At 35.1% G+C, this 27,145-nt stretch overlaps 1 protein-coding gene across 2 annotated transcripts; it reads left to right on the forward strand.

Moving 5' to 3' along the window:
- The first annotated feature begins 1,537 nt into the window (after positions 1 to 1,537).
- LOC149775163 (NADH dehydrogenase [ubiquinone] iron-sulfur protein 8, mitochondrial-like) lies at positions 1,538 to 26,844 on the forward strand. Of its 2 annotated transcripts, none has more exons than XM_089944261.1 (6): positions 1,538 to 1,679; positions 11,649 to 11,717; positions 15,680 to 15,769; positions 18,852 to 19,024; positions 23,139 to 23,267; positions 26,359 to 26,844. In XM_089944261.1, exons 1-6 carry the CDS (start codon positions 1,643 to 1,645, stop codon positions 26,488 to 26,490), a joined length of 630 nt encoding a protein of 209 aa, XP_089800387.1. In that variant the 5' UTR covers positions 1,538 to 1,642; the 3' UTR covers positions 26,491 to 26,844. The 2 variants fall into 2 exon arrangements, with proteins under 2 accessions (XP_089800387.1, XP_089800388.1); XM_089944262.1 differs by lacking the exon at positions 1,538 to 1,679 and adding an exon at positions 1,936 to 2,006.
- The last annotated feature ends 301 nt before the right edge of the window (positions 26,845 to 27,145 follow it).

The raw sequence follows: 27,145 nt of genomic DNA on the forward strand, positions 1-27,145 counted from the left end.
CAAGTCCCCAGTTTTCTGGTACGACTCCATGGTTTTAAACTAAGTAATAGAAAAGAGCAAAAACCAACAAGCTTTGTGAGATTCAACAAATAATTAATTCCACCCCCCCCAAAAAAAAAAAAACAAACAAAAAAAAAAACAGTTTAAAAATAACTTAGTGTTGTGAATAAAAACCCAAACATATCAAAAATTTCTATAACTAGTCATAATAAAGAAAGTTCAAATTAAATACCTGTGGTTTTTCCATCTGAAGTGTGTTGGTGTGCTAACATTCTTTCAATTAATCGTAATAATATAATCCAAGATGTCCCTGCCTGAATTCACTATAATTTCAAATTAATGTATCTGTTCAGTAATATTATCAACGAGCACATAGTATTTCCAGTGAATAATAATTTTAATAAATACATAAATCCAAATCAAAGCTGAACACATCATTACAAATTATTCTGCATCAGGATCGTACAGCAAGAATTAATAGCTTTTAGATATACAAAACTATAAGCTCCTCTACTGACATAGGTCACAATTAGTATTTCTGAAAATACTATGTCTCTTTAGCGGAATTTTCCATTCTGGAACATTCTGGACTGTTTGCAGGATAAGATCAGAGACATATAATGATGGAGAAAAAATAACAAATACAAATTAAATATACATAACAGTTGTTATTTGTTGATTAAATGTTGGTCATGGTATTGAGCATTCAAACAGCGGTTTTCTTTCCTGAAAGTACACACAGACATGTTATAAAACCCACCTCCAAAATATAAATTCCTAATTTCACACCTTGCACTCCATACCTCCCATTTTTTAAATACATTTGCCAAAATGTCACAGCACAATGTCTTAAACGTCTGTATCAAACTGGTCGCACGACAAGTGCAAGGTGTTCTAATACTTTGTAAAAAAAACAAAAATCTTTCTTTTCTTCGTATCTTTCCAAATGTGAATTCGGTGACTTATTTATTGGGTGATCCAGTTAGAACAAGGTACGTGGCCTTGGGCCATTTGTGACATAAACTTTTGGCCGACCAGTGGCCTCGGGCTTTGTTGTTATAACAGTTATTTCGGCAACCTGTGATTTTGGGATTTGTTCTTATAACATCCATTTTGGTGACCAGTGGCTTCGGGTTTCTTATTAAATATTTGGTGGCCAGTTGTCTTGGGTTTTAGATGTTATAACAACCGCTTTGACGACCAATGGCCATATATTTCTTCATAAAATGTTGGCATCCAGTAGCCTCTAGGATCTTACAAAAATCAGCAAGATATAAAGTTTGCGAGATAGTTAACATACAGTTTGTGTATCAATATAGGCATCCTTTTTTCTTATTCTGTCTTTAGTCTCGTAATGTCCCTTTTCGCCTTATTTTGGTTCTCTTCTCGCCTCTTTCATCAACATTACATAGTCTTACCTACTTTTTAAATTCTTTCCTCCTTTGGTCACCTAATAGTTTTTCTGCAGTATCAGAATCATCTTTTTTGCTTCTTTTCCAGCTCGTTTGTATCGTTTCGCCTCTTTGTATTTCTGTCGGCCTTTTGACGTCTCTTTCCACACTTTGTACTTTTATTTGGGGTTTAGTTATGGCCGGTGATACGATTATTATTTCCCTTTTGTAACTCTTCAATACCATCAACAATGGCGTCGATGCGAGTGTTCTGTGCCAGTCGGGCGGGTAAAATACGTATTTTGTAACACTATTTCGATGCTCTAATGATAGCATAATAAATAATTTATTTTAATTACAGCTTGGTAGGTAAATGATTGTATTAAATAGATTGTTCACCTGAACGGCAGTCAAAACGACGGAGTAGAAATTTGTTGACATCTCTTGGTTTCGTACAATACCCTTGAATTGGCCTTGGCTTAAAAATATGTCACATCGATGCTACGCTGATTTGGGCCATAACTTGTGAAATTGCTGGTGGAGTGAAAAGGAGGGAGGGGGATCTATATGTGTTACAGAATTGACAACGGAGGAAACTTGCCATAACCGTTGTTGGTAGGCGCAAAGAAACACCGAAACGCACAGGGGCTCGTGTCGTTGCTTAAAATTGACCTGTTATACATGTACTATATAATAACTACAAGGGATGACACTTCTCTCCTTTCTCGCGCGACCCGTCTTAGAATAAATGCTGTAATTTCATGCCACATTTCGCGTAACGTAATAAATTTTGTACTGATGTTTAGCTCAGGCATTCGACTGTGTACCCCTATAAAAAGTTTGACTTAATATCATACCTTTAAGGAATGCCAAATCATTTCCCCACGGTACCGCTCGACATGTACCTGATCGCGCCCGCTTAATGTGCAAAAAAACAACGCCCTGAATGGAATACTACCTTCTCATTTGCCTGCTGAAAATAAGTTATAAAATAAATACAGGACGTCATTTTATTTTAAGCAATGAGAGGACAGTATTCCATTCAGCGCTTTGTTTTGCATTATTAAGCGAGCATGATCAGGTACATATTGAGCATGTTGAAAAAAACAAACATTTACTATTAATAGTTCTAATACAACTTTTACATAAGTTTGATGCTTAATCTATTACTAATAAATGCATATTAGTAATGATTTATTAATAATGACATGATGTATGAACTTTGTGAAAACCAGCAATTTAAATAGCTGTTTTGTGTAAGTGTAACTCTCAAGAATTTTGCGCTGACAATTATTTTAATGATCTGAATACAAAAGATGCATGCAAAAATGGCATGTCATATCATTTGCGTATTTATTTCAGAATTTACATAACATTAATTTTTTTTGCCCATGATTCAGAGTAGTTATATTTTCAATATCGATTGTTCATCAATAATAAGAAGAAAAAATAAGTACATGCAGTTTTCCTTTTATGACAGCTTTATATTATCGCTAGATGCACAAATTAATAAAATAATTGTTCCAACCTCAGAAATATAAAATAAAAAGAGAAACAAAGAAACACACTATTTAGAGCCGCAAAGCAGTGGAGAGGGTGAACAGCCCATTTATAGAGCAGTCCATTTTTTAAAATAAAGCTTCCTATGCAAATGAAAATACAAGCGTCAATAACGCTAAACCAAGACCTCTACAGAGAAGTGAACCGACCAAAATTTCAGACCGAAATAAAGCTTCCTAAGGAGGGTAAAAAAATACAAGTGTTACTGAGACTTTTAACTGGGGGTTTTTTTGTGTGTCAAATATATTTACCTGGGTTGTCACCATGTATGTGTAAAAAAAGTCAGATGGCTTAATTAAATTATTATTATATCAGTAATAACACTAAACATGGAATCTCGCTCAACTAAACTAGTTTGACAGCGACTAGATGCAATTAAAAAATATCTCCCCATTCGTGATTCTGTCAGGCAAAAATGGGGGATTGTGGAATACTAAATATGATTACAAGGTTATCTCTGTTGATATGGTTGCATGTTATCCTGGAAGTTTTGTTGGAATGGGAGAGTGTTCTGAATATTTTAGGAGATTTGGACATCCAACACACAAAATGACCAGAATTGTAATAAATGGACATTTACCAGATCTTGATTTAACTAGATTTGCATGTATTGGATTGTTTTCGTTTACGCAAAATCTCAATCTGATTGTTTATGTTTGGTTTGTTCGTCATTTTTCAGAAAAATGTTGGGCTCCAATAGTGCTGTTATGATATATGCTTGATGCTGAAATTTTAAAACCATTGATGCTCAGTGATACAATAATATCGTATCGTACACAGAAACAAGTCTGGTAACCAAAACCCACTGACATTGTCAGGGACGAGGCCAAGAACACTATTCTTGATATAATCTTTGAGCGTAATCCCCATGAAATTAAATATGAAAATAAAATTGCAAAGGATGTCTGCAGAAAAATGTTCGGTAAATTTGCTCAGGGTAGTTCAGGTGACATGGCACAAGATTAATCATCGACGATGCTGAACTCGATTTTTATAATTACTGATACAACAGAAAAAGGCACATTTATAAGCTGGAATAATGCTTAATTATCAGATGAAACTAAATTAGGTAGAATTGTTAGCTATATTGATGGTGACTCACCAGTTTACTCATTTAAGATCTTCGATGTTAGCGTATGTTTTGATAACTTTATTATTGATGATAAACAGATTTCTGGATACCGCCATTAGAGTTGCCACAGACTCATTGTATATAAATAAAAAATATGCAGATCTGTTAAAGATTGGTACCGATTCATCCTGGGGCAAATGGACAATAAAGTGAGAAAAGATACTTAGTTATTCTGAATCAGCCTATGTTGAATCTAAGGATATATACCACAAGAATAATCAAATATCATTGTTATCATCAGCACCGTAGCAAGACATAAAACTGTTTATCTTAACAGGTGTGGTGGTTCTTGTAAAACATCACGTGCGATTGAATTATTTCAGAATTTTGGTATAGTTGTTTTGACGCCTACACATACACTCGCCAGTAAGATGAGCGAGTTTGGGGTGAAATTTCATACTTATCACAGCTACTTTAGATGGAAAGGGGGTGCATGGACTCCTGAACAAATGGGCGAAAAATACATTCCTAAAATAATTATTTTGGATCAAATATGCAGTGTCTTTAAATGTATTAAAACGTTTCTTGATTGGTTGTTGACGAGAAATACAGCTGTTATTATGTGTGGTAATCATGGTCAACCACCACCTTTTGTTGGACCATCTCCACATGAATGGCTAAAAACGTTGTTAGATTATTATGAGGAAATAACTAATAATTACTGAGTGCTTGATGATTCGTTGAAAGATTTAAAAAATGAATCAGACTGCATGCAGCCAGATAAAATAATGCATGAGGTAATTACAGAGACTGCGAAGAGTGATTGTTTGGAATTTGTGGAAACCAAATGATTTGATAGTTGCAAGCAACAGTGATGATATAATAAGGAAAAAATTAGTTATCAGCAGTGTGACAAAAAATAAGTGCGACTTTGATCACGATGCTGAATTTATCATGACACTGAAACAACAAATAAAAAGAATAAGACAAACAAATAGCATAATTTCAGAGATGGTATATTGCAACAAATGAATTTATTGTCGCATGGTAGTTCTGTGATCATGTGTATAAACCAATATCTACTATTAATATGTTTGAATCAGCTCGCTATTGTCAGAATGGATTTCAAAAAACCGTATATGCCTCCTATCATCTGTTTGTTTGCTTACAAGTTGATATCTTTAAATGCCCTCATTTCTTGTACATAATTTTTGATCATGTTCAAATTTCATATTAATAAGATTTATATTATAATTTTATTATTGATTATGTGATGCAGTGTATATAAACATGTATATATTAGAACAGAGTGGTCCGTCTTCAATCCATGGGCCACATGAACCAAAATTGTAAAGTTCGTAGGCCATGCATGCTGATTTACATTATAATTATAGAACTAATTTGGCCTGCAGGACTGCAGTCAGATGACCCTGTACTTGAAAATTGTCCTTTGGAATATATAGTATGGCAACGTGTTAATTAGTATATTTTAGGAACAAATTATATATATATGTGTGTATGTGTGTGTTTTGTTCATGAGGTTGTATGCTGAGGCCAAAGTTCTTATCAGTTTAATTGATATAACTTGGATTGTGTTTATTTCTGTTGTTATATTTAATCTTATGTACTCTCTGAGTGAAACAAATACATTTTGAAACATATTCCAAAAATTGTCTTTGTGTATTAAACCCATTTCCGCCACTTACTAGTATCCCATACTCTTTCTTTCCAGTAGCAGAATAGGCTTTTAAAAAAAACGGTCAACAAAAGACGGAAATGATTTGCCACGTCATTCTCACATGTTTTTTGCATTTAGACCATTATCGCGCATAATTCATGATAGTCACACTTAACCTATACAGCTGTTTTCACCTGCTGGTTTGTGCAAATCTCACACATCCGGAACTCAAGATAAAAAGAAATGTGTAATTATTAATAACCACAATATAATAATGAACTTAATAAATCAATATTAATATGTTATTATTATTAGTAGCTGCAGCATTAAACTCGTGTATAAATTGCAATATATGCTGTTAAAATTTTAAAAAATTTACTTTCCAAACTGTTGCCAAAATGTGCATTTTCCAGCTTCTTTTTAATTTGATGTTGCATCACTTGCAGAAAAGAAGTACATATTTATTTATTATATAACTAATATTAAATGTTACAGATATGAATTATACATACACAACCAATATACACTATAATATATACGATATAATTGAAGTGTGTTTCAGTGTTTTTATTGCGTTTCGGTGTTTCTATGCACCCGTAGTTGGTTACTGTATATGTTTTGGGCGTCAAGGACTTACTGCCTGTATAACAGCACTGTGTAGTGTTTTGGTGTCGACTAACATTATAAAGAAAGAAATTTTAAGGAATATCTCGCACACTAGGCAGTCCATAATGATGCCTTGCTACCATTTAAAGTCATACTGTTTTAATCAGACTTTACCAGAGGTCTTGGGGACCCCAAGTGGTCTAGCACGCACACCGTTATGGATCATTGCCGTCTCACCTCTGTCTTTATGGCTTCGAGTCTCGTGTTCGGCCAGTGTGGGTATGTGAGAAAGCTTGCCAGTAGCTTCTTGTGGGTCGGTAGTTCTTTTTAGGGTTTTCCCGGATTCTTCCTCCACCATTTATACTGGCTGCTATGTATAACCCATCTTGTGCTGAGAAATAGCATTAAACCCTACAACAACGACAACAACAACCAGAGGTCTCGCTAGGATTTTAAAACTAGGAGTCCAGGAGTCCCATTTTGGTAAAAAAATAGGACTCCCACCAGCAAATGTTGTAGTCCCCTCCCATAACTATGCAAACTAGAAGAACTATTGGTTGCCACCGAGTTTAATTTCTACATTCTTTATAACACCAACATAGCTATTGTTTGTCCATCAGAATGAGACTGAATTTTGTCAATCCAAAAAATGTCTTATTCCAAGCACTAAACTAGATATCACACACTTACACTTGGCTACTGTTTCATCCAAAGTATCAGTTCTAGCAACTTTACCACTCTTCTGAATTTCATTACAATCATCATCAGTTTGCTGTTTAACCTCAAAATACTTATCCAAATTTGCAAATGGCATTGTCTTAGTCTCAGCATGTATTGATTCCGAGGTCACGTGCACTGCTTATTCCGCTACACTCTGAAATTAACACAATAATGAAATCTAAAATTGTTTATTTGATGTACTCGTATAAATAACCACATGTACATCTCTGGGTCTTTCTTTCTCTGAATTCACACTAAATATCAGTACATTTTCCCACCCAGCCGCCAGTCAAAGCCTTTTAACTTGCCACCCAGCTATTGCATCATGTTCTTTTGCTGTATAATGGCAACATGTACATCAGGGGGTCTTTCAGCCACTGAATTCTGTCATTGTAAATATCAGGACTGGCAAGTCTTTGAATTTTGCCGCCCACCTATTACATTTGTACGTATGACTCCTGCCTAAGTAATTTTCTGTGTCCAAGAAAAAAAATTGGTATCCAAATCCAAGCCCTCTGTTTATTTACTCTGATGTCTTGTTTCTAATAAAATAAAATTCTTATGCAAGCAAATAGACCTGTTTTCAAGTTTTGTTGGCCTACTTTTCAGTTGGGTGGAATATGGGAATGCCAAAATGGGTTTAAGTTGAAGAACATTTCTTTAATGAAATGATTAACAATATATTCAGGGATGGTACTGGCTTTAAAAAAGTTGTTGCCAAGAGAATCGCCAGCCTCAATATTTTGTTGCCATTTTTTTTATAAAATGTTGGCATTTTTGTGATATAGTACAATCCATTTATCTTGACATCCTTGGGACCAAGGTAATATTGTAGTCTGACATAAGTGGATGTTTAGATAAGTTGGCGAGGGGGGGGCTGAAAATAAGAGAAATTGTTAAGAGATGACCTGTTATCAGTGACTGTGAGAGAGAAAAAAATGTAAAGTCTGATTAAATGAAGAGAACTAGTCTGAAATACACTTGTGTATTGACAGCTTGTACTTGAAAAGCCCCAGACATGGTCATATTTCAAGAAAATTCAAATTTTAGTAATCTTCAAAAATAAAAATACCCCCTACCCCACCACTTTCAGTATATGCTTGTTGTTGTTGTTGTTGTAGGGTTTAATGCCATTTTTCAGCACATGACAGGCTATACATGGCAGCCAGTATTAATGGTGGAGGAAGAACCCGGGAAAACCCTGGAAAGAACCACCAACCCATGAGAAGCTACTGGCTTACTTTCTCACATACCAACATTAGCTGAATCCAAGACTTGAACCCACACAGACAAAGGTGAGATGGCAGTGATACGTAACGGAGAGCGCTTTAGACCACTTGGCCACTCGGGGTCCCAGTATGTGGTCGTTACATGCAGCATGTATAAATGGTAAACAGCCATGATTAGAACTACATAAAACCATTCCCAGGGCACATTAAATGGTGGCAGTTAAAGGCGAAAATGTCAGGTATAAATCAACACTTAATACTTAATTCAGGGATGGTCCTGGCTTTTAAAAAGCTGTCGCCAAAAAAATCACCAACCTCAATAATTTGTCGCCAATTTTCAAAAAGTGTCGCCAAAACAAGTAGTGTACATTTTTCCAAGTGTTAATTTAGTCTGTTAATGTAACAGGCAATGAAAATTACAAAAGATGGGTTAGTTAATACTTTAATTACAACAAGCATTAACAAAATGTTACAAAGTGTTACATGAAGATCCGTCGCGATTTTAGGGCTGCCCACTTGTTGAATGCAGTTTCAAAGTCTAATTTTTCACATCTGTACATGCTGATTCTCATTAAATTCTCGAGAGATGAGATGCAGAGCTTATATCTGATGTCAGTTTTTATGAGGTTCATCTTACTGAATCCACGTTTACAGTCTCCAGTGATGACTGGTGACACCAGTAGTCTCTCAGCAGCCCCCCCCCCCTTATGGCTAGCTTCACAAAGCTTGTAGCGAATTGCTTCCTAAATCCCAAGAATGATCACTGAATGCTGTATAAATTTTCTCGACAAGCAAAATAGGATCACCATTCCCACGAATGAAACTTACAGGAGTCAACACCTGGCAATATTGGACCGTATATATAAGCATAAATGCACACCCAATTTAGGGATTCTTTCACGCCTGTATTTTGAGAAATAAATAATTATTATTAATTATGCAAAACCGGTTTTTTTTTTTTTTTTTTGCTATTTCTTGTTGCGGAGTTTAAGTCTCTGCAGCCGTAACACGGTATTGATGGCAAAAGGAAAAGATCAATGAGTAAAATGCTGCACTGGCGACAGATATAATTGTGATTGAGATTTTTTCCATTTGCTTTGTATTTATACACAGTAGTCAGTACTTCAAAGGTTATCAGTTTTCTATGAAGGTTAAGCAAAACTATTGTATTGGCATATATAAAAAAAAAAAAAAAAAAAAAAAAACACAGAAGGATTAGCCATACAATTAATTGTATCTGTTCTGTTCGCGTCTTCAGAAGTCAGTCAGTTGTAGGTATAGTGCGGTAGCATGATTGACTGTATTGCAGCATACAGCACTCAGCCCAGATGTCGGCATAAGCAGATTATGATGTAACAATGCACTGTAAAGATGGGCTTGTCAATACGAACAAAGGATCGTTTGTGTAACAGATTGATTCCAATGCATTGCTTAGTCAAGTTTGTGGCTTCCTTTCGTTCTCCCTTTTAATTTATCCAGTCCAAATCCATGATTGTATGTACAAATTAAATAACCAAAAAGTATGTCGCCAAAAAAATCGCCAGATGGGATATTTTTGTCGCCAATAAGGAAAAAAAATCGCAATTTGCGACATTGGCGAAGCCCAGGACGATCCCTGCTTAATTGCCTGACAAAAACTAGTGAGATGAGTTTGAAGGCTGCCATGGGTGAGCCCATTGTTTTAATTTGCAAAGGGAGGATCAGGAAATGGAACAACCCATTATGGGTAAATCAGAGATGCTAAATGCGTGTACAAGGACAAATGTTATTACATATCACTGCCTTGAAAGAGAAGTATAAGCCATATGTATTATATTTTTGAAAATTTCTTGAACAACTGCAATGTTTCTTTGAAGACCGATTTTTACTGCTGATATAGAATGAAAAGCATGACCATTTCATTTTTCAGAATAGTGTTCAAGTGTAATTCATTTCTAAAGCTGAGTTTGGAAGCAATTAGCTTTCAGCAAAGTCCAACAAAAATAAATTTCAGAACTCCTGGATGACAGTATTACACTGTGAAGCACACCAACCCCCAGAGAATCCAGTAGAGAAGTTTGAACACCAGAACCATCCAGTCCCTAGCATGTGTAGTGATGAATACTAATGTCACTTGCATTATCTTCAAACCCCTTTGAACCCTATTGAATTTATATTCAGATTGTAGCTATTGCAATGTTATGAGACAATATTAAAATTATAAAAAGGTTGAAATTTGGGCATGTGGAAATTGGAGTCCAGGCTTGCGTAATTTCAGTCAGTGCTTGTAAGTTTATTTAAGTCACCAGCCCTGGGCCAATGTCTCAAAAAAATTATTTGAGTACTGACAGAGGTGAGATGGCAGTGATCGGTAAGGCGAGCACTTTTTATACCACTTGGCCACCAAGGACCCATGTAACACATTTAAGTTAAAGGGTAACATTGCATAGTAGCATGTAACACATTTAAGTTAAAGGGTAACATTGCATGGTAGCCTGTAACACATTTAAGTTAAAGGGTAACATTGCATGGTAGCCTGTAACACATTTAAGTTAAAGGGTAACATTGCATGGTAGCCTGTAACACATTTAAGTTAAAGGGTAACATTGCATGGTAGCATGTGACACATTTAAGTTAAAGGGTAACATTGCATGGTAGCATGTAACACATTTAAGTTAAAGGGTAACATTGCATGGTAGCATGTAACACATTTAAGTTAAAGGGTAACATTGCATGGTAGCATGAAGTATAAATAAAGAGGTAAAACTGCATATTTATACAGTTATTAAATGTACATATTAGAACTGAGGTGCAGTTTGCTACTAAGACGTTAAGCATGAGAACTAGACATCGCTAAATAAAATTTAAGCTAGACTCCTCCCAGAAAACAAATAAAGCCATTACTATACTTTAGTAATGACACGTATAAATAATCATGTACAAATATTTCTGCAACATTGAAGTTACTGTTAAGGAGCACTTGCACAGACACAGATGAAAATACAGTTTAAAAATGTACACAGCAATGGCATACAAAACAGCCAGAAAGACACAACTGCAGGCAAGTTACTAAGTGAATTAAAATAAGCAGGCATCTGAACACAACAGTTAAGACACTGAAAATACAAAGTGTATAATATATACTGTAGCAAAGTTAGTGTACGAAGTTTGAGTACAGGTATTTATTCTTTAGTCATTGTAGTAGTATTGACTAGCAGAGAAGAACTTTTGTTCAAATATAAGGTGCGTTTTATCACTGCAGCCAATAAAAATACACAAGGAGTAAGTAATGTGTGCTGACTGGTTTTGTGCAGGGATTTATGCAAACCTTGTACATGTTTTTCTACCGGTTGTCCAGAGTTTCCATTTCCAGTTTTGCTCTATAGTTTACCTTACTTCTCTTTTTTTACTAGCTCAGAACTTGATGCTTCGGGCATTTCGACCTGGGAGTTTTGCTGCCTTCGCTACCAAGTCGCACTGGAGTAAGTAGAGTTTGGATTGGTGTGAAGTGGACTTTTGTAATTCTTCCTGAAACTTAGCAATAGGTTAAGCTTATAGTATGGTCTTTTGTCCATTGCCTATGCACAGTTGTTATTTACATCTCAAAAACAGCTTGACAATGATTATACAGGAAGCATTTTGGCATGAAAGTGATTGGCTCTCTGAAACATTACATATTGGCAGCCATTACTAAAATATAATATTTTTTTAAAAAGTCCTTCTAAAAACCAATTATCAGAGTTGGACCGAATTTGATATAAAAACATGGCATGAAGCTCATTCAAATTTATTTATTTGTTGCCTATGTGCCATTGCTAAAATTAGAAAAACTTTAAATGACTTCACAGAATTTGACAAGATTTGACCCAAAGCATCCTGTTATTAAGAGCTTTAAGTATTTTGCAAATAATTTGATCAGTTTTTTAAATTTAAAAAATAATTAAAACCTTTAAATGACCTCTTAAACACAGAAAAGAGCCACATTTATGATAGCACTTGGGCATAAAATTAAAGGGACATCAAGTCTGTACACTTGATCATAATCCACTTTTAAATATGACTTATGTTTCTAAGGCTTTGACATTTACACATAATTTGTTTAGTAAACATTTACAGGCACTAAATTAACTATGCCATGTGTAAACATTGCAGCCCTGTTTTCAGATTTGTACGAGTGTTACCTTCCATTATTAAATATACTCACTAAAATATAAAAGTGTTGTAATGGCAACTTCTTTAAATAAAAACGATGCAGTTTTTTTTTAATTTGACAGAAAGTATCCTGACTTGATGTTCTTTCATGTTGTATAAATCAATGTCCGTCCACAATCAACATTTAAGTAACTGTATTTAAAAAAATCTGCTGAACAGAGATTTGACCATCTTTGACAAAAAGCATCCTGGGATACAAAGCTTTCAACACTGGACAACTCAAGCTGATGTACTATGAAATGTAAATGAAGATATGCAGGTAAAGAAACCTTGAAACAGTTGTTTTAATATATGCAGTCGTCATCATTACAACTGGTATTTGACCTTGATCAGAAAGCAACCTATAAACCTAGATTCCATGGCCAGCTGATCTTTTCTTTGTTAACTTGTATTAGGCAGATAACAGCTAGGTAATCTCAGGCCCACTAGGGTCTCTTTTGTTTTGTTTTGTTGCAGGCTTAATTCATTATTTTTAGGAATTAGAACTTGTGTAACTTATAACAAATAGCACTACTGTCAAATTTAGATGTATGCATTTTATTATTTAGGCTGTTGAAAGGACTGAAGAAGTGAGAGATTAAGTGTTGCAAATTGTAATTTTAGAGATGCATTTAAAGATATCATTTTGAATGTTTGTTTTTTTTGCATGGAAAATTTTCAATGGAAAATATGATGAAAGATTACACCAACATTTTATCAACAGTCCGCCTTAAAAAAAAGAAATTTTGATTGTTATTATTGTTATTCAGACAAAGAACAGATTTTGCCCTGCCCATCTGTACTATATTATATATGTCTTAGTTTATTAACAACATTCACCACTCCCTCGATAATAACCCGCTTATAAGGCATGGGCAGGCGTGGACCTGATTTTTAAAAAATAGAAAATACACCAAAATAATTGCCTCTGTTTGTTTAACTTGAAGAAATGGTGATCAAAATTGGTAAATCAAACATTGATGTATCGCTCATTTTATCGTTGAAAATGTTAGATAGAACCTGGAAAATTTTAACATTATGAAATTATCAATTTTAATAAGAAGTCATTCGTTTTGTTTGGTTGTACTGAATTAAAAGCCGACTTCCTTGTATTTTCGCATTAATTGCATCTTTTATGTCAAATAAAGCAGGTTGAATAAAAGAAAAGTTAAAAGGCATGGAAATCCTGCAGGCATAAGATCTAGCAACCTCTGTCTTAAATCAGTTGAACTCATTTCAGTTGATCAATCGAACACAGTTTTAAATATTAATTTGAATGTAATATAATTAAACTACCATAAATTAACCTACTCATTCAGAAATGTGACCAAATAAAGCAAGGCAACCAAGCTAAATGAATACTTCATCCAATAAAGAGCTTTGTTTCACAGATAGGATTATTGACGAGATGCAAGTTTCAGAAAATTCCTGAATTTGCACTTTGAGATATCCTGAAGGATGAAGTATCGCTAATATTTGCAATGAAATCATGGCATCAATATTTTACTGATTGAGTAATAACAAAATTTAGTTTGATGTATATGATTGTTTAATGACATAAATGTCACTAGTTTTTGGAAAACGGAATCTTGTTTTGTGGTGTATCAACAGTTAGTCTATTTCATAGACTCACTGCTTCATACTTCGTAGCCATATATGCAGCAGGAAACCAGACTAATCACCAACAACAAAGATTAGTGATATAATACACCAATTGTCTCGTATACACATGAATTATGTTAACAATCTTTCAGATGTTAGGCATCTTGAAAATAAATGTAATTTTTACATAATAACAAAAAGCACTTTATTGACAGATTTTCTCTTCATGATTATAGAAATGAATTACCAGCCATTAAGCAGTACATTTACACACACCCCATACCCTATCCTGGGGTTTTCTTGATGTCCAGCAGGGATGGGATCTCTTATTTTTTTGGAGTTCCTCAGTAACTCGCACCCATCCTATAGTGTGGTATGTGGTTTTGGACCCCATTGCATGCGAGTTATCAAGGGAGAGCTGTAATGTATCTCTTCCTTTATGGTTGAAGATATAGTTTTGAAAATTTGGGATGTATCTTGTGGTATGTGTAAATGTGCACAGTAGTCTTTAAATTATGAGATCACCCCTGTGTTTGGGGTTGGGGATTTGGGGCATGTTCATTAAACATCTCTAGCAATTTTTAACGACTGTTATAGTTTTTGGATCATACCCTATGGTCTTGCCTCAGAAACTTAGAAACTCTTAAGACACCTACTGTATAACCAAATATAGTTTTGAAGGATTTGATGAGACAAGTGAAACATATCCACTACAGATGCTGGGCCATGCCCAAGAAGTAGGGGACTGGCCCCTGGGTCATAACTTGGAACCTCTTGAACCATATACAAGTTTGAAAGATACAGGAAAACAAAATCGGACCTATATCCAGTACAGATGCATAGTCACATTGCTAGGTATTAACCTCAGGGCCACAACTTTGAAGATGTTGAGACCTCTTCCCTGTAACCATTTATAGGTTTGAGGGACATGAGGAGACAAAATCAGACATATATCTGACACAGACCCTGCCTCATGCCCTTGGAGTAAGGGAGTTGCCTCTGCATCATAACTTGGAAATTGTTAAGATCAACATATCTAGGCTTGAAGGACATGAGGAGGTGAAATCAGATGTACATCCAATACAGGCCATGTCATGCCCAATGAGACAGAATGGAGTCATATGTTGGAAACTGTAAAGATCCCTACCCTATAACCTTTTAAATACTAGCTGGACATTAAAAAACAATTTACTCATCTACGGTGTTACTACCTTGTCCTCTAGTGGCATTTTTTGACATGCACTAATGTGTCACAGTACTAAAATCTAGTTCATTATAATCCTAGAACTTTGTTACGTCAGGAAATACGCTATATGGAACATCATGACTGATTAGTCATATTACCTTGTACAATTGTATGGAATATCATGACTACTTAATCGTATTACCCTGTAAATTATAATATCCTGTACAGTTTTTGTGAATATGATATTACCATGTTCAATTTGATGGAATATCATTACTAATCAATCATAATACCCTGTACAGTTTTATGGAATATCATATTACTCTGTACAGTTTTATGGAATATCATATTACTCTGTACAGTTTTATGGAATATCGGGACTAATCAATCATATAACCCAGTACAACTTTATCCTAACAAGGTTTCACAAGACTCATTTATTACTGACTTGTTTTCCATTTGCAGAGGATGTAAGTCGTGAGGATGTTGACTTGAGCGCAAAAGGAATCGCCAGCCGATCTGCAACTTCAGTCTTTTTTATTGAATTACTTAAAGGTAAAAATTAAATTGCTTCCTTAAGATTAGCAGTATAGTTGTGCATTTTATTCAGAAAATCAACTAAAAACACAAGTTTTGTTTTAATGTTTTCAGATTATGCAAAATATATTTGTGTTAAGATTTTTGTCCAAAATTGCTAGCATACTGCTCCAAGACTCCATATCCTTTATTATGCGGAGTCTTGGACTCCATATCCTTTATTATGCGGTGTCTTGGACTCCATATCCTTTATTATGTGGTGTCTTGGACTCCATATAACACTGATTAGATTAAATAATTTTCCTATTAGGGAATTGAAAAGATTTTAGTTCCTGGCCCTAAAATATAAACCTAGTGTCATGATACAAGTATCCCAAGCCTTTTTAATGAATTACATCATTGTCCTTCGATGGATCACTGGATAAGCACATTTCTTGGCTCAGTTTTAAATTTCTTTTACTGTTTTCATTTTTTTCACAATTGAGAAGGAGTCGGCATGCCAGTTCTGTTTCTACTGGCATCTGAATAAACAATTAGTTGCTCTTATTACCAGCGCTGTTGTCAGTGAGCTTAGGAATAAGAAGGAATAGCAGAAATAATGGCAGTAGTTTTCTGTCACTTTTAACTCTTCATTTTATTAGGAGATGTTTTGGACATAGTAGTTGCCCAAGAGACTGTCATGTTGCTCAGTAATTAGCGGTGTTGACTTTGCTTTATATGTAGACATTTTCATCACTTCATTTATTTGGCCTTTGAGTGCTTTAGTCATTTAGTCTTTTGTGAGGAATATAGACTCGTATTTATAGTCTATTCAAAGAGCAGTTTTAAACAGTTACAAGATCGTGTTTTTATGCTTTTGTGTCAGTGTATTGGTTACGTCTGCCATTAACAGACCTGCCAACCGCCATGATTTTGGCGTGAATTTCGTGACTCTCGATAGTGATTCATGGATTGACACCGCATGCAAAAGAATCACAAACTCCCACATTTTTAATTGGCTTAAAAATCGAGAATAAAATAACTGTCACGTTAAATGCTAGTCACAATATCAGCAGTGGTCACTGATGCCAATAATGGCCCCATACTGCTAGTAATGAAGTTAGCAGAACTACATCCAGTTTTTACAGTTTGCCCCATAGCACTAAGAAAACTGGGGCCCAACTGGATTTTTTTTTTTAAATGTCATGTGTTACTCATTGCAACTGTAATTTTTTTAAAACAAACACTAAGTGAAGACATCTTTTTAGTGTAGGAATTTTTTAACTATTAAAAGATTAGCATATATCGTAATTTGCTTGAGTTTTTATTTTTCTACACATGAACCGAAACCACTGATGTACATTTTGCCTTTTTTGCAGTGTTCTGCAAATTTTATAAACGGGAATGTGCACAGTGGCTTGTATCGTTGCTTACAATTTACCTGTCACACATGTACAATATAATATTATAAAATATTATATGTGTGACAAGTAAATTGTAAACAACAATACGAGCCCCTGTGCACATTCCCATTTATAAACTTTGCAGAACACTGCGAAAAAGGCAAAATGTACATCAGTGGTTTCGGTTCATGTGCAGAAAACATACGAGCCCCTGTGGTCATATGGCAGAGATGATGCTAAAAAGCACACTGCAAGCATAAAGCACATAGATATTGGAAAAATGAAGAGCACCCAGCAGATTTCAGCTCTGGAATACACTTGAAGCTACCTACTCAAGTCCTGCAAGCTACTAATGCTGAAACATTGTTTGTGGGTTTTCTAGATGAACATAACCTGCCTTTCTCTGTTTGAGATCAGCAACATTGACAGTGAAAGAGTATTTTCTGTTGTGAGGAAAAATAAGACAGTCTTTAGGACCTCCTTAGGTGCTGAAAAGGTCCAAGATCAACCACCAGACAAGAAGCCTGAACAGTTTTTAGAACAAATTTATTGTAGCCCAATTGAAAAAGTTCAAGTCTGCCATAGCATTATTTCATGAGAAATAGTGCAAAGTTTGTATATATGAGTAAATATAACTGCAAATAAATTGGAATATTCAATTAGTGTAAATGATGTGTTTTAATGTTACTTGGGGATTTTTGTGTAGTGCATACTGACCACCAGAGTGGACAGAGCCAGTGTCATGGTATAATTTTTCACTAATTGTGCTCAGATTTCACTAATTTTTATCCATTATTTCACTAATTGTGAGTTTGGAGGGTTGGCAGCTCTGAAGTAAGATCTTTCTACTGAAAACCACAGTAGAAGGTTAAAGTGAAATTACATGCAGCCTAGGCAAGTGCAAGCTATTACTCTGTGAACTTATCAGCTGAATTGTATGTAAAGGTCAGCAGGTTTATTGCATATTTCATCCAATTAATTTAATTAAATTCCTGTAGAGAGCTCATCATCAGGAACTTTTCATTCCCTCCGTCTCTCTGTACATCATACAGATCTGCATTCATCAATATTTACATTTTTGACAACTCTGACTGCTAAGCCACTTGTGATAAATCTTTGCAGATATCATGAAATCAGCATCGTTTCAGTTGCAAAAAACAACTTGATATTAATCTGCAATTACTGTTACTTGAAAAAATTAAAACATAAAGCAGAAGAAAAAAAATCATCATTAGAACTATAGATAAATGTGTTACATTTATCAAATTCTGACAAAATCTGCAAAGGTATTTTAAGATTAGATTCAGTAATTTGTTAGTTGCCGTTGTCATAAGAATGGTTTGAGTTGAATTAAGTAAACCAAACTGCATATCATTGCAGTCAGTAGCTAATTATTGATTGCAATTTTAAAAATAATTACCATGTCTCTGGATATACATTTAGGTTTCTTGTTAATTTCTGTTGAAAATTGTGTTGTGAAATATTATATTTTATATAGTAAACTCTTTTTGACAAGATAAAATTCCAAAGCAGTAAATTAGTTCGGTCCTGATTTCAAGATGAGATGTCAGACTCGGCCTGGATGGATTCCTAACTTATATGCTCTCCTCCCTTTGCCCCACTTCACTCATTCCCTCAGTTTAATTTTAATAACCCAGTTAAAAGATAATGTTAAAAGTAAAATGTTCCTGCTGCCTTGATTTCTAATTTTCTTTTAGGATTTGGAGTGGTTTTTGGAATGATCTTCAAAGAACCAGCCACAATCAACTACCCATTTGAAAAAGGGCCATTGAGTCCAAGGTTTCGTGGAGAGCACGCTCTAAGGAGATATCCATCCGGTGAAGAAAGGTGCATTGCCTGCAAGCTGTGTGAAGCCATCTGTCCTGCTCAGGTATGTTAAGCTCAGAATAATTTTCATTCCCCCATCTTGTTTTCATATGGGGGGGAGGGGCAGATAGTTACCCATGTTCATCTATCGTGTCACATTGCAAATTTAATTTGCACTCAGCAGTTTTTAGGACTTGAAAACAGATTTCATATGTACTCAACAACTAATAGGACATGAGATTTGAAACCAGATTTCCACTCAGTAACTTATTGAACATGATGACTTGAAACCAGATTTCATTTGCAGTCAGTAGTCTATAGGACATCATGACCTGAAACCAGATTTCATTTGCAGTCAGTAGCCTATAGGACATCATGACCTGAATCCAGATTTCATTTGCAGTCAATAGCCTATAGGACATCATGACCTGAAACCAGATTTCATTTGCAGTCAATAGCCTATAGGACATCATGACCTGAAACCAGATTTCATTTTTAGTCAACAGCCTATAGGACATCATGACCTGAAACCAGATTTCATTTGCAGTCAATAGCCTATAGGACATCATGACCTGAAACCAGATTTCATTTGCAGTCAATAGCCTATAGGTCATAATGACCTGAAACCAGATTTCATTTGCAGTCAATAGCCTATAGGACATCATGACCTGAAACCAGATTTCATTTGCAGTCAATAGCCTATAGGTCATAATGACCTGAAACCAGATTTCATTTGCAGTCAATAGTCTATAGGTCATAATGACCTGAAACCAGATTTCATTTGCAGTCAATAGCATATAGGTCATAATGACCTGAAAACCAGATTTCATTTGCAGTCAATAGCCTATAGGACATCATGACCTGAAACCAGATTTCATTTGCAGTCAGTAGCCTATAGGACATCATGACCTGAATCCAGATTTCATTTGCAGTCAGTACCCTATAGGACATCATGACCTGAAACCAGATTTCATTTGCAGTCAATAGCCTATCTTACATCATGACCTGAATCCAGATTTCATTTGCAGTCAATAGCCTATAGGACATCATGACCTGAAACCAGATTTCATTTGCAGTCAGTAGCCTATAGGACATCATGACCTGAATCCAGATTTCATTTGCAGTCAATAGCCTATAGGACATCATGACCTGAAACCAAATTTCATTTGCAGTCAATAGCCTATAGGTCATCATGACCTGAAACCAGATTTCATTTGCAGTCAATAGCCTATAGGTCATCATGACCTGAAACCAGATTTCATTTGCAGTCAATAGCCTATAGGACATCATGACCTGAAACCAGATTTCATTTGCAGTCAATAGCCTATAGGACATCATGACCTGAAACCAGATTTTGTTTGCAGTCAATAGCCTATAGGTCATAATGACCTGAAACCAGATTTCATTTGCAGTCAATAGCCTATAGGACATCATGACCTGAAACCAGATTTCATTTGCAGTCAATAGCCTATAGGACATCATGACCTGAAACCAGATTTCATTTGCAGTCAATAGCCTATAGGACATCATGACCTGAAACCAGATTTCGTTTGCAGTCAATAGCCTATAGGACATCATGACCTGAAACCAGATTTCATTTGCAGTCAATAGCCTATAGGACATCATGACCTGAAACCAGATTTCGTTTGCAGTCAATAGCCTATAGGTCATAATGACCTGAAACCAGATTTCATTTGCAGTCAATAGCCTATAGGTCATCATGACCTGAAACCAGATTTCATTTGCAGTCAATAGCCTATAGCTCATCATGACCTGAAACAGATTTCATTTGCAGTCAATAGCCTATAGCTCATCATGACCTGAAACCAGATTTGGTAAAAGACTTAACATTAAGGTAATCTTGCTGAAGTTTTATATTTCACTTTTTAAACAAAATATTGATTCCATTTTTATCACGTTATGCTGATTGGATATTGATTATGGCTAACATTACTGAAAACAAAAAATATTAACTGTTTCTTCTCAAAATGCTTTAAACATTGTTTTGGTCAGAAAGCGTCCTAGCTCACAGGTGTTTTTGGTCAGAAAGCATCCTAGCTCACTGGCCTCTGAAGACTATGCAGAAATGATGCCAATCTGCCATCCAATATGGCTTCCTTTACTATAACCATGAAGCTCTATAATGGCTTATTAAAAGCACTGAAAAAAGTGGATCCTATTTGACAGAACTCTTCATGGCATAAAGCCTTGTAAGGAGCAAACAGATGATAGCAATGAGGCATCCAATATGTGTGATGTTACTAAATCTTTTTATATAAAAAAAAAACTTGCAGAACAGTGAACTCATTTGGAAAAAAGCCTTCTGGCCAAAACTTGATGCTGTCCTGCCTTATAATATGACCACTGTTAAAAAAAAATTAAAATTCAGCAGCCTCATCTTATTACAGTTGAATAGAATTTGATCAAATCAGCATCTTTTGAACTTGGATCACAATGCAGTGAGAAAGATTTTTATTAAGTTTTTTCCTGAATGACTGGTACAAAACTTGGGGGAGAAACACTTGTGCCACAGAAAGGAGGAGCAAAAGCAAGACCCAGAATGTTATGATAACAGCATCACAGATCTGTTGACATCCACATTGTAATGCAGATCATTTCAGTACCACAATATTCTATTGCCTGGATGACAGTGGGATCCCAGGTACACATGAAATGATAACCGGAGAGAGGTTTGAGAGACTGTACAAACACTTCCATACCAATGACTAACAGGTTAGTGTTAGGACTGGTTGGCCTGGTGTCAGGATAATGTGACTGGGTGGAACATCGTGCTACATGTCCGAGGCATGATGCCCCAGTGCTAGACATCACTATAAAGTGCCACACTGCAGACATTGTAGCGGTATGACCGAAAAATTGTTAAAGCTACATTAAAAAGCGAAATCACACCTACACACATGCACAAATTGTAGTCTGGAGGCCCTTTTGTACTACATACTCTGTTTCTGGCCCTGCCAATCAAATTATAGTTTGAAGTGCCCTTTGTAATACACAGTTATGTCTAATGGCTTTAGTTTTCTTATACAACTTGCATTGTCAATGTCAAGCATGTTATTTTAAAGGTTGGAACAGGTTCATTGTATTGATGCCTCAGGAACCTGTATGGACAAACAAGTTTTGGATTTGCCACTTTATGGCACGGCAACATGTTTTTAGTACTATGACATTTGGAGTAAAGTGTACTGCCTAGGGACACAATATAGTAGCCAATCCGATGGTAGGATTCTAACTGCACTTTTTCACTCAAGAGTTCAACATGTTGTGCCACCACAGTTCCAAAGAAAATGATTCCACAATGGTGGCAACCCCAATACATAAACCCTTCTTTAAATGTCACATAAACTAACTTTTGCTTGAACCTTGTCATCCCAGGCATGCTGGCCTGTTTCATCATAGGTCCACCAGTATCAGTGATGACATTGACATCAGGATATGTGATCAATTATTCACCTGGCATTTAGGTTTGAAATTGAAAAAGAAATAGCAAAGCAAATTGAACTCTATAAGGACTTATAAAAGATTTAATTTTAGTTTTAATATTTCAGATACAATTATCAAACTTTAAGATCTGCCTGTCAGTTAGTTTTTCTATTCATGTGTGATCCATTTTTTTTCTGGCAGCTGCATGTATGCCTGAAATTCTGTTTGACATCTAAATGGCAGTTTGATAAGGAAACATTACAATGTTCCATGATATATTCTCATCTACTTCACTAACTAATCTGTGTATGAACACAATGTATTTCATTCCTTATCTGCAGGCGATCTGTGTATGAACACAATGTATTTTATTCCTTATCTACAGGCAATCTGTGTATGTATACAATGTATTTCATTCCTTATCTACAGGCAATCTGTGTATGAACACAATGTATTTCATTCCTTATCTGCAGGCAATCTGTGTATGTATACAATGTATTTCATTCCTTATCTACAGGCAGTCTATGTATGTACACAATGTATTTTATTCCTTATCTACAGGCAATCTGTGTATGTATACAATGTATTTCATTCCTTATCTACAGCTAAGCTGGGTATGTACACAATGTATTTTATTCCTTATCTACAGGCAGTCTGTGTATGTATACAATGTATTTCATTCCTTATCTACAGCTAATCTATGTATGTATTCAATGTATTTCATTCCTTATCTACAGGCAATCACAATAGAAGCAGAGGAGAGAGCAGATGGAAGCCGTCGCACCACCAGATATGATATTGACATGACCAAGTGTATTTACTGTGGTTTCTGTCAGGAAGCCTGTCCAGTGGATGCTATAGTTGAGGTCAGTACCAAACAAAATTTCAGAAACTTGCAGGAACTCATTAGTAAAGTGTCAGACTCATTATCCAAAAGTTTTAGGTTTGATACCTATCCAGGTCATCTGCCTTGGTGTGTTCATGGAAAAGGCACTTAACTTCCATTTCTTCTGTCTGTGTAATGTCATCAATAATATGTAAAAGTGCCATTAAAACCAACCAAATGAACAAAATCTCATTTCATTATATGATAAGAAAAATACTGCTTTTACCCATTTTGTCAATAAAGTACGATAAAATCCGTGAGAACACAAAATCTCTGTCACGAACTTCCATACTCATAGATACTTAAGACAGGGAAGGGTTTAAGAAAGGCATAGGGTGCATGTTTAAGGCGATAGTCACTCAAAAGACGAAGACAATAAAAAATACATTAATAATATTACATTTATTGACACATTCCCACTAATACTACCTCCTGTGATGATTATAAAATATTAAATGAAATGAGATTAATAGAAACTAATTCAAGTCCTATTATTCAGCTCTTTTAAATGTACAGTTCTATCATTGCACTACATTAGGAACTCACCAAAGTCAATTTTTCCACTTGTATTCTGGTTCAAATATCACTCCACAGTTTGGCTCCATGAATTTGCACAATTTTTCCATCCATAAGTTACCAATATATATAACAACCACATGTGGCCACAATTGAATACTATACACTGTTGTATTAACACTGTGATATTTATTACTTGTCAACATACTTGTAGGAAAATTAGCCATTGGTTAAATAGTATTTGCATTGCTGCTTTTTATGTATTTACACAAAAATGATTGAAGTCAGAAAACGACTTTATAGCACTTCTTGAATTCCACAACACGGCATTGTCCCATATGTTTCTGACCAGTATAATTGCATTTTAAAGCTAAATCTTCAGTAACATAATATTTAGACTTTTCTTTCTTTGAATTGTAAATTTTCCTGCAGATATTTTCCCAATGGTTTTTGAAAACAGACAAACTAATAAAATGGTACTTCCCAGACAAACTAATAAAGTGGTACTTCCCAGACACAGCAGTGTCGACCATTATTTCTCCATGACAGTTTCCCTTGTGGTTTTGAAACTGAGTTTATGAAGAAAATAATGTACATGCGGCAGTTAAATATTCATATCTCCAATTCTTTTCTTAAGAAACAAACTGCTATTCATGTTACTTTTGTTTACATTTTGAATTACAAGTTTGTATGTTTTATCATAACTTTCAAAAATCTGGCACTGAAAATTTCTAACTTACTCGGGAAAGGGTTAATAGTCAGTTAGCTATCAAAACAAATGCCTGTGAATGTGCAAGAGTTTGTTTGTCGGTGCAGTTGATATCAACACTAGCTATTTGATGGCTTGGTGCCTACATTTTGCCTTGAGCTACAACACAACACTGGAACTAACCTGGCTAAATAAAGCAAGGATACATTTCAGAAACTGTAGTTACTCAATGTACCTCAGAAAAATCACAGGGCAGAGTAATTTTCACTTTTCTTACAGAAAAAGGCAAAGTTTACATATTTTAGTACACTTAGTTGCCCACGTCACCTGGTAGCATGACCCCTGATGATAGTCAGCTATTTAAAATTACAATGAATATCATAGTATTATGGTCGGAGTAGTTTGCACTTCAAAAAATTTATTTCAAAATAGGTTGTAGTAACAAAGTCACTTTATTCCAATTTCCATGGCATGATAACCTTAATGTGTTGCTTTGCCCTACGGTGCCTGAAAGACACAAATAAACACATCACCTTTACCTAATATAATAGAACATCGTTAAAGCAGACTGTGTGTGTTTTGGATTTTTATCATGGCTAAAAAAATTCGGTCATATCGCTAGGATGTCTGCAGTGCGACAGTTTATAGTGATGTCTAGCACTGAAGCATCATGACACAGACATGTAGCATGATGTCCCACCCAGTCACATTATCCTGACACCAGGCTGACCAGTCCTAACACTAATCTCTTGATGCTGAGCGCCAAGCGAGGCAGCTGTTAGTACCATTTTTGTAAGTCTTTGGTATGACTCGGCCGGGGATCGAACCCATGACCTCCCGCATCTGAGGCAGACACTAAAATCACTTGGCCACCGAATGGTGTTTTTAAAAAAAGAAAAAGCCTTAGCGAGATCAGTACAAATTGGACCAATTTTAGTCTTAATGACTATTATTCAGTTTTTTCAAGGAGGTTTGCATTTTCAGGTGTGTCACCAAAACTGTTCTCACCTGTGGCACAACATAGTTGAGTTTTGACTAGACAATTTCTGATTGTTTTCTCTTTACTTTGAATTGCAATAAATTCAGATCAATCAAGTGTGATGTTTTCATCACAATGACTTGCAGTAAATGTCGGGAAAAAGAAGACATTGTTCATATATATTATATCACTTCATAAATTAGTCAAAAACTGTACATAAAAGTTGAGAAAACTTTGGTAAGAAGTAGATGCATGTTGACATGTACCATGTTCTTATACGTCACAGTGCATTGTGTACACAATTTTTTCTTAGGTATTGTCTCAAAGAGAGATTAAATGTTATCAAATTACCCCAATGATGTAAGACACAGCCATGTGACACCAACTTCCTTAACTTTTGTACCATATAATATCAGCATTTTCTTTAATATCAGGGCGTCTTTTGTACAAGAGTACTTCTTCAAGACAAAATATGCTGTTGACTCTTTTCCTAAGGTGGCCTTGTGAAAAATTTGTGATGTGCCCAAAGTATATCAATATTTTTGAAAGGATAGTGGCTCTGTTTGATAGGGTAGCATGTCTTTGTAGCCAAACATATCTGCAGTTGAATACGTCTATAGCAAGCTTAGATTTAATGCAGTCCTGACTTAATGATTCATGTCCACATTAAAGATTATAAATGTTTTCAGATTTCTAATGAAATTTCATGTTCAGGTCAATTAAACAGAAATGATCAGTTTCCTGAAAGTACATAATGAGGTTTTCCAGTCTACTTTAAGGAAATCAGATGTATAAATATGAAATATAATTTTGCATTTATATTTGTAAGGTCTTTTAGATAATAACTTTTTAAGTTTTCATTTTCAGGGTCCCAACTTTGAATACTCTACAGAGACAAGAGAAGAACTGTTGTACAACAAGGAAAAGTTGCTGAGCAATGGAGATAAGTGGGAAGCAGAGATTGCGGCCAACTTACAAGCAGACTATCTGTACAGATAGATTGCTCTACTATTATTATACTTGAAAAAAAAACTTTTGAAAGGGATTTTAACTATATTTAAATAACTTGTATCTCACAGCAAGTTGTACAAGAGAATGAACATTGTAAATATTAATCATTAGTCATGAATTCTATAAAAAAAAGTTTCATGCAAGTTTTAAAACTATATCTGACAAATTGATTCAGTACTGAAACTTAGCATGTGGACATATATGACAGAAATATTTTAATCTGTATGTTTTCCTGAATTACCTGCTTCATTTTGCCCCAAAGAGGCAAGGAAAGAATCTGTCCTAAGCTACAGGTGCATTTCTGTTAATAATGTGATATTCAAATAAAAATTGTTTTGGAAATATTCTTTGGTATCTGTTATTTCCATCCATAAATTAGAGGACAGGTTAATGAAATCCCATACCTGTTTATGTTCTGTTATTTGTGTAATAAATTAGAGGACAGGTTCATGAAATCCCATACCCGTTCGTTGTCTGTTATTCCCGTATCGATCCATGTTGTGTTATTTCTGTCCATAAATTTGAGGACAGGTTTATGAAATCCATATGGGTCCATTGTTCTGTTGCCAATTTTGATTATGTACTAATAGTTAGTAAAAGTTCATTTTTACAGCTGAAACCAACAACTTCCTGGTTTAGAATT

Source organism: Sinohyriopsis cumingii, chromosome 19 (assembly GCF_028554795.1).
Source record: "Sinohyriopsis cumingii isolate HCF-2022 chromosome 19, ASM2855479v2, whole genome shotgun sequence".
NCBI lineage: Eukaryota > Metazoa > Mollusca > Bivalvia > Unionida > Unionidae > Sinohyriopsis > Sinohyriopsis cumingii.

Bases quoted from the DNA above. Each gene is read 5' to 3' on its own strand.
- LOC149775163 (XM_089944261.1), top strand. From the start codon at position 1,643: ATGGCGTCGATGCGAGTGTTCTGTGCCAGTCGGGCGG. The intron at 11,718-15,679 runs GTAAGTAGAGTT...TTCCATTTGCAG, and splicing joins CGCTACCAAGTCGCACTGGA to AGGATGTAAGTCGTGAGGAT. The intron at 23,268-26,358 runs GTCAGTACCAAA...TTTCATTTTCAG, and splicing joins CAGTGGATGCTATAGTTGAG to GGTCCCAACTTTGAATACTC.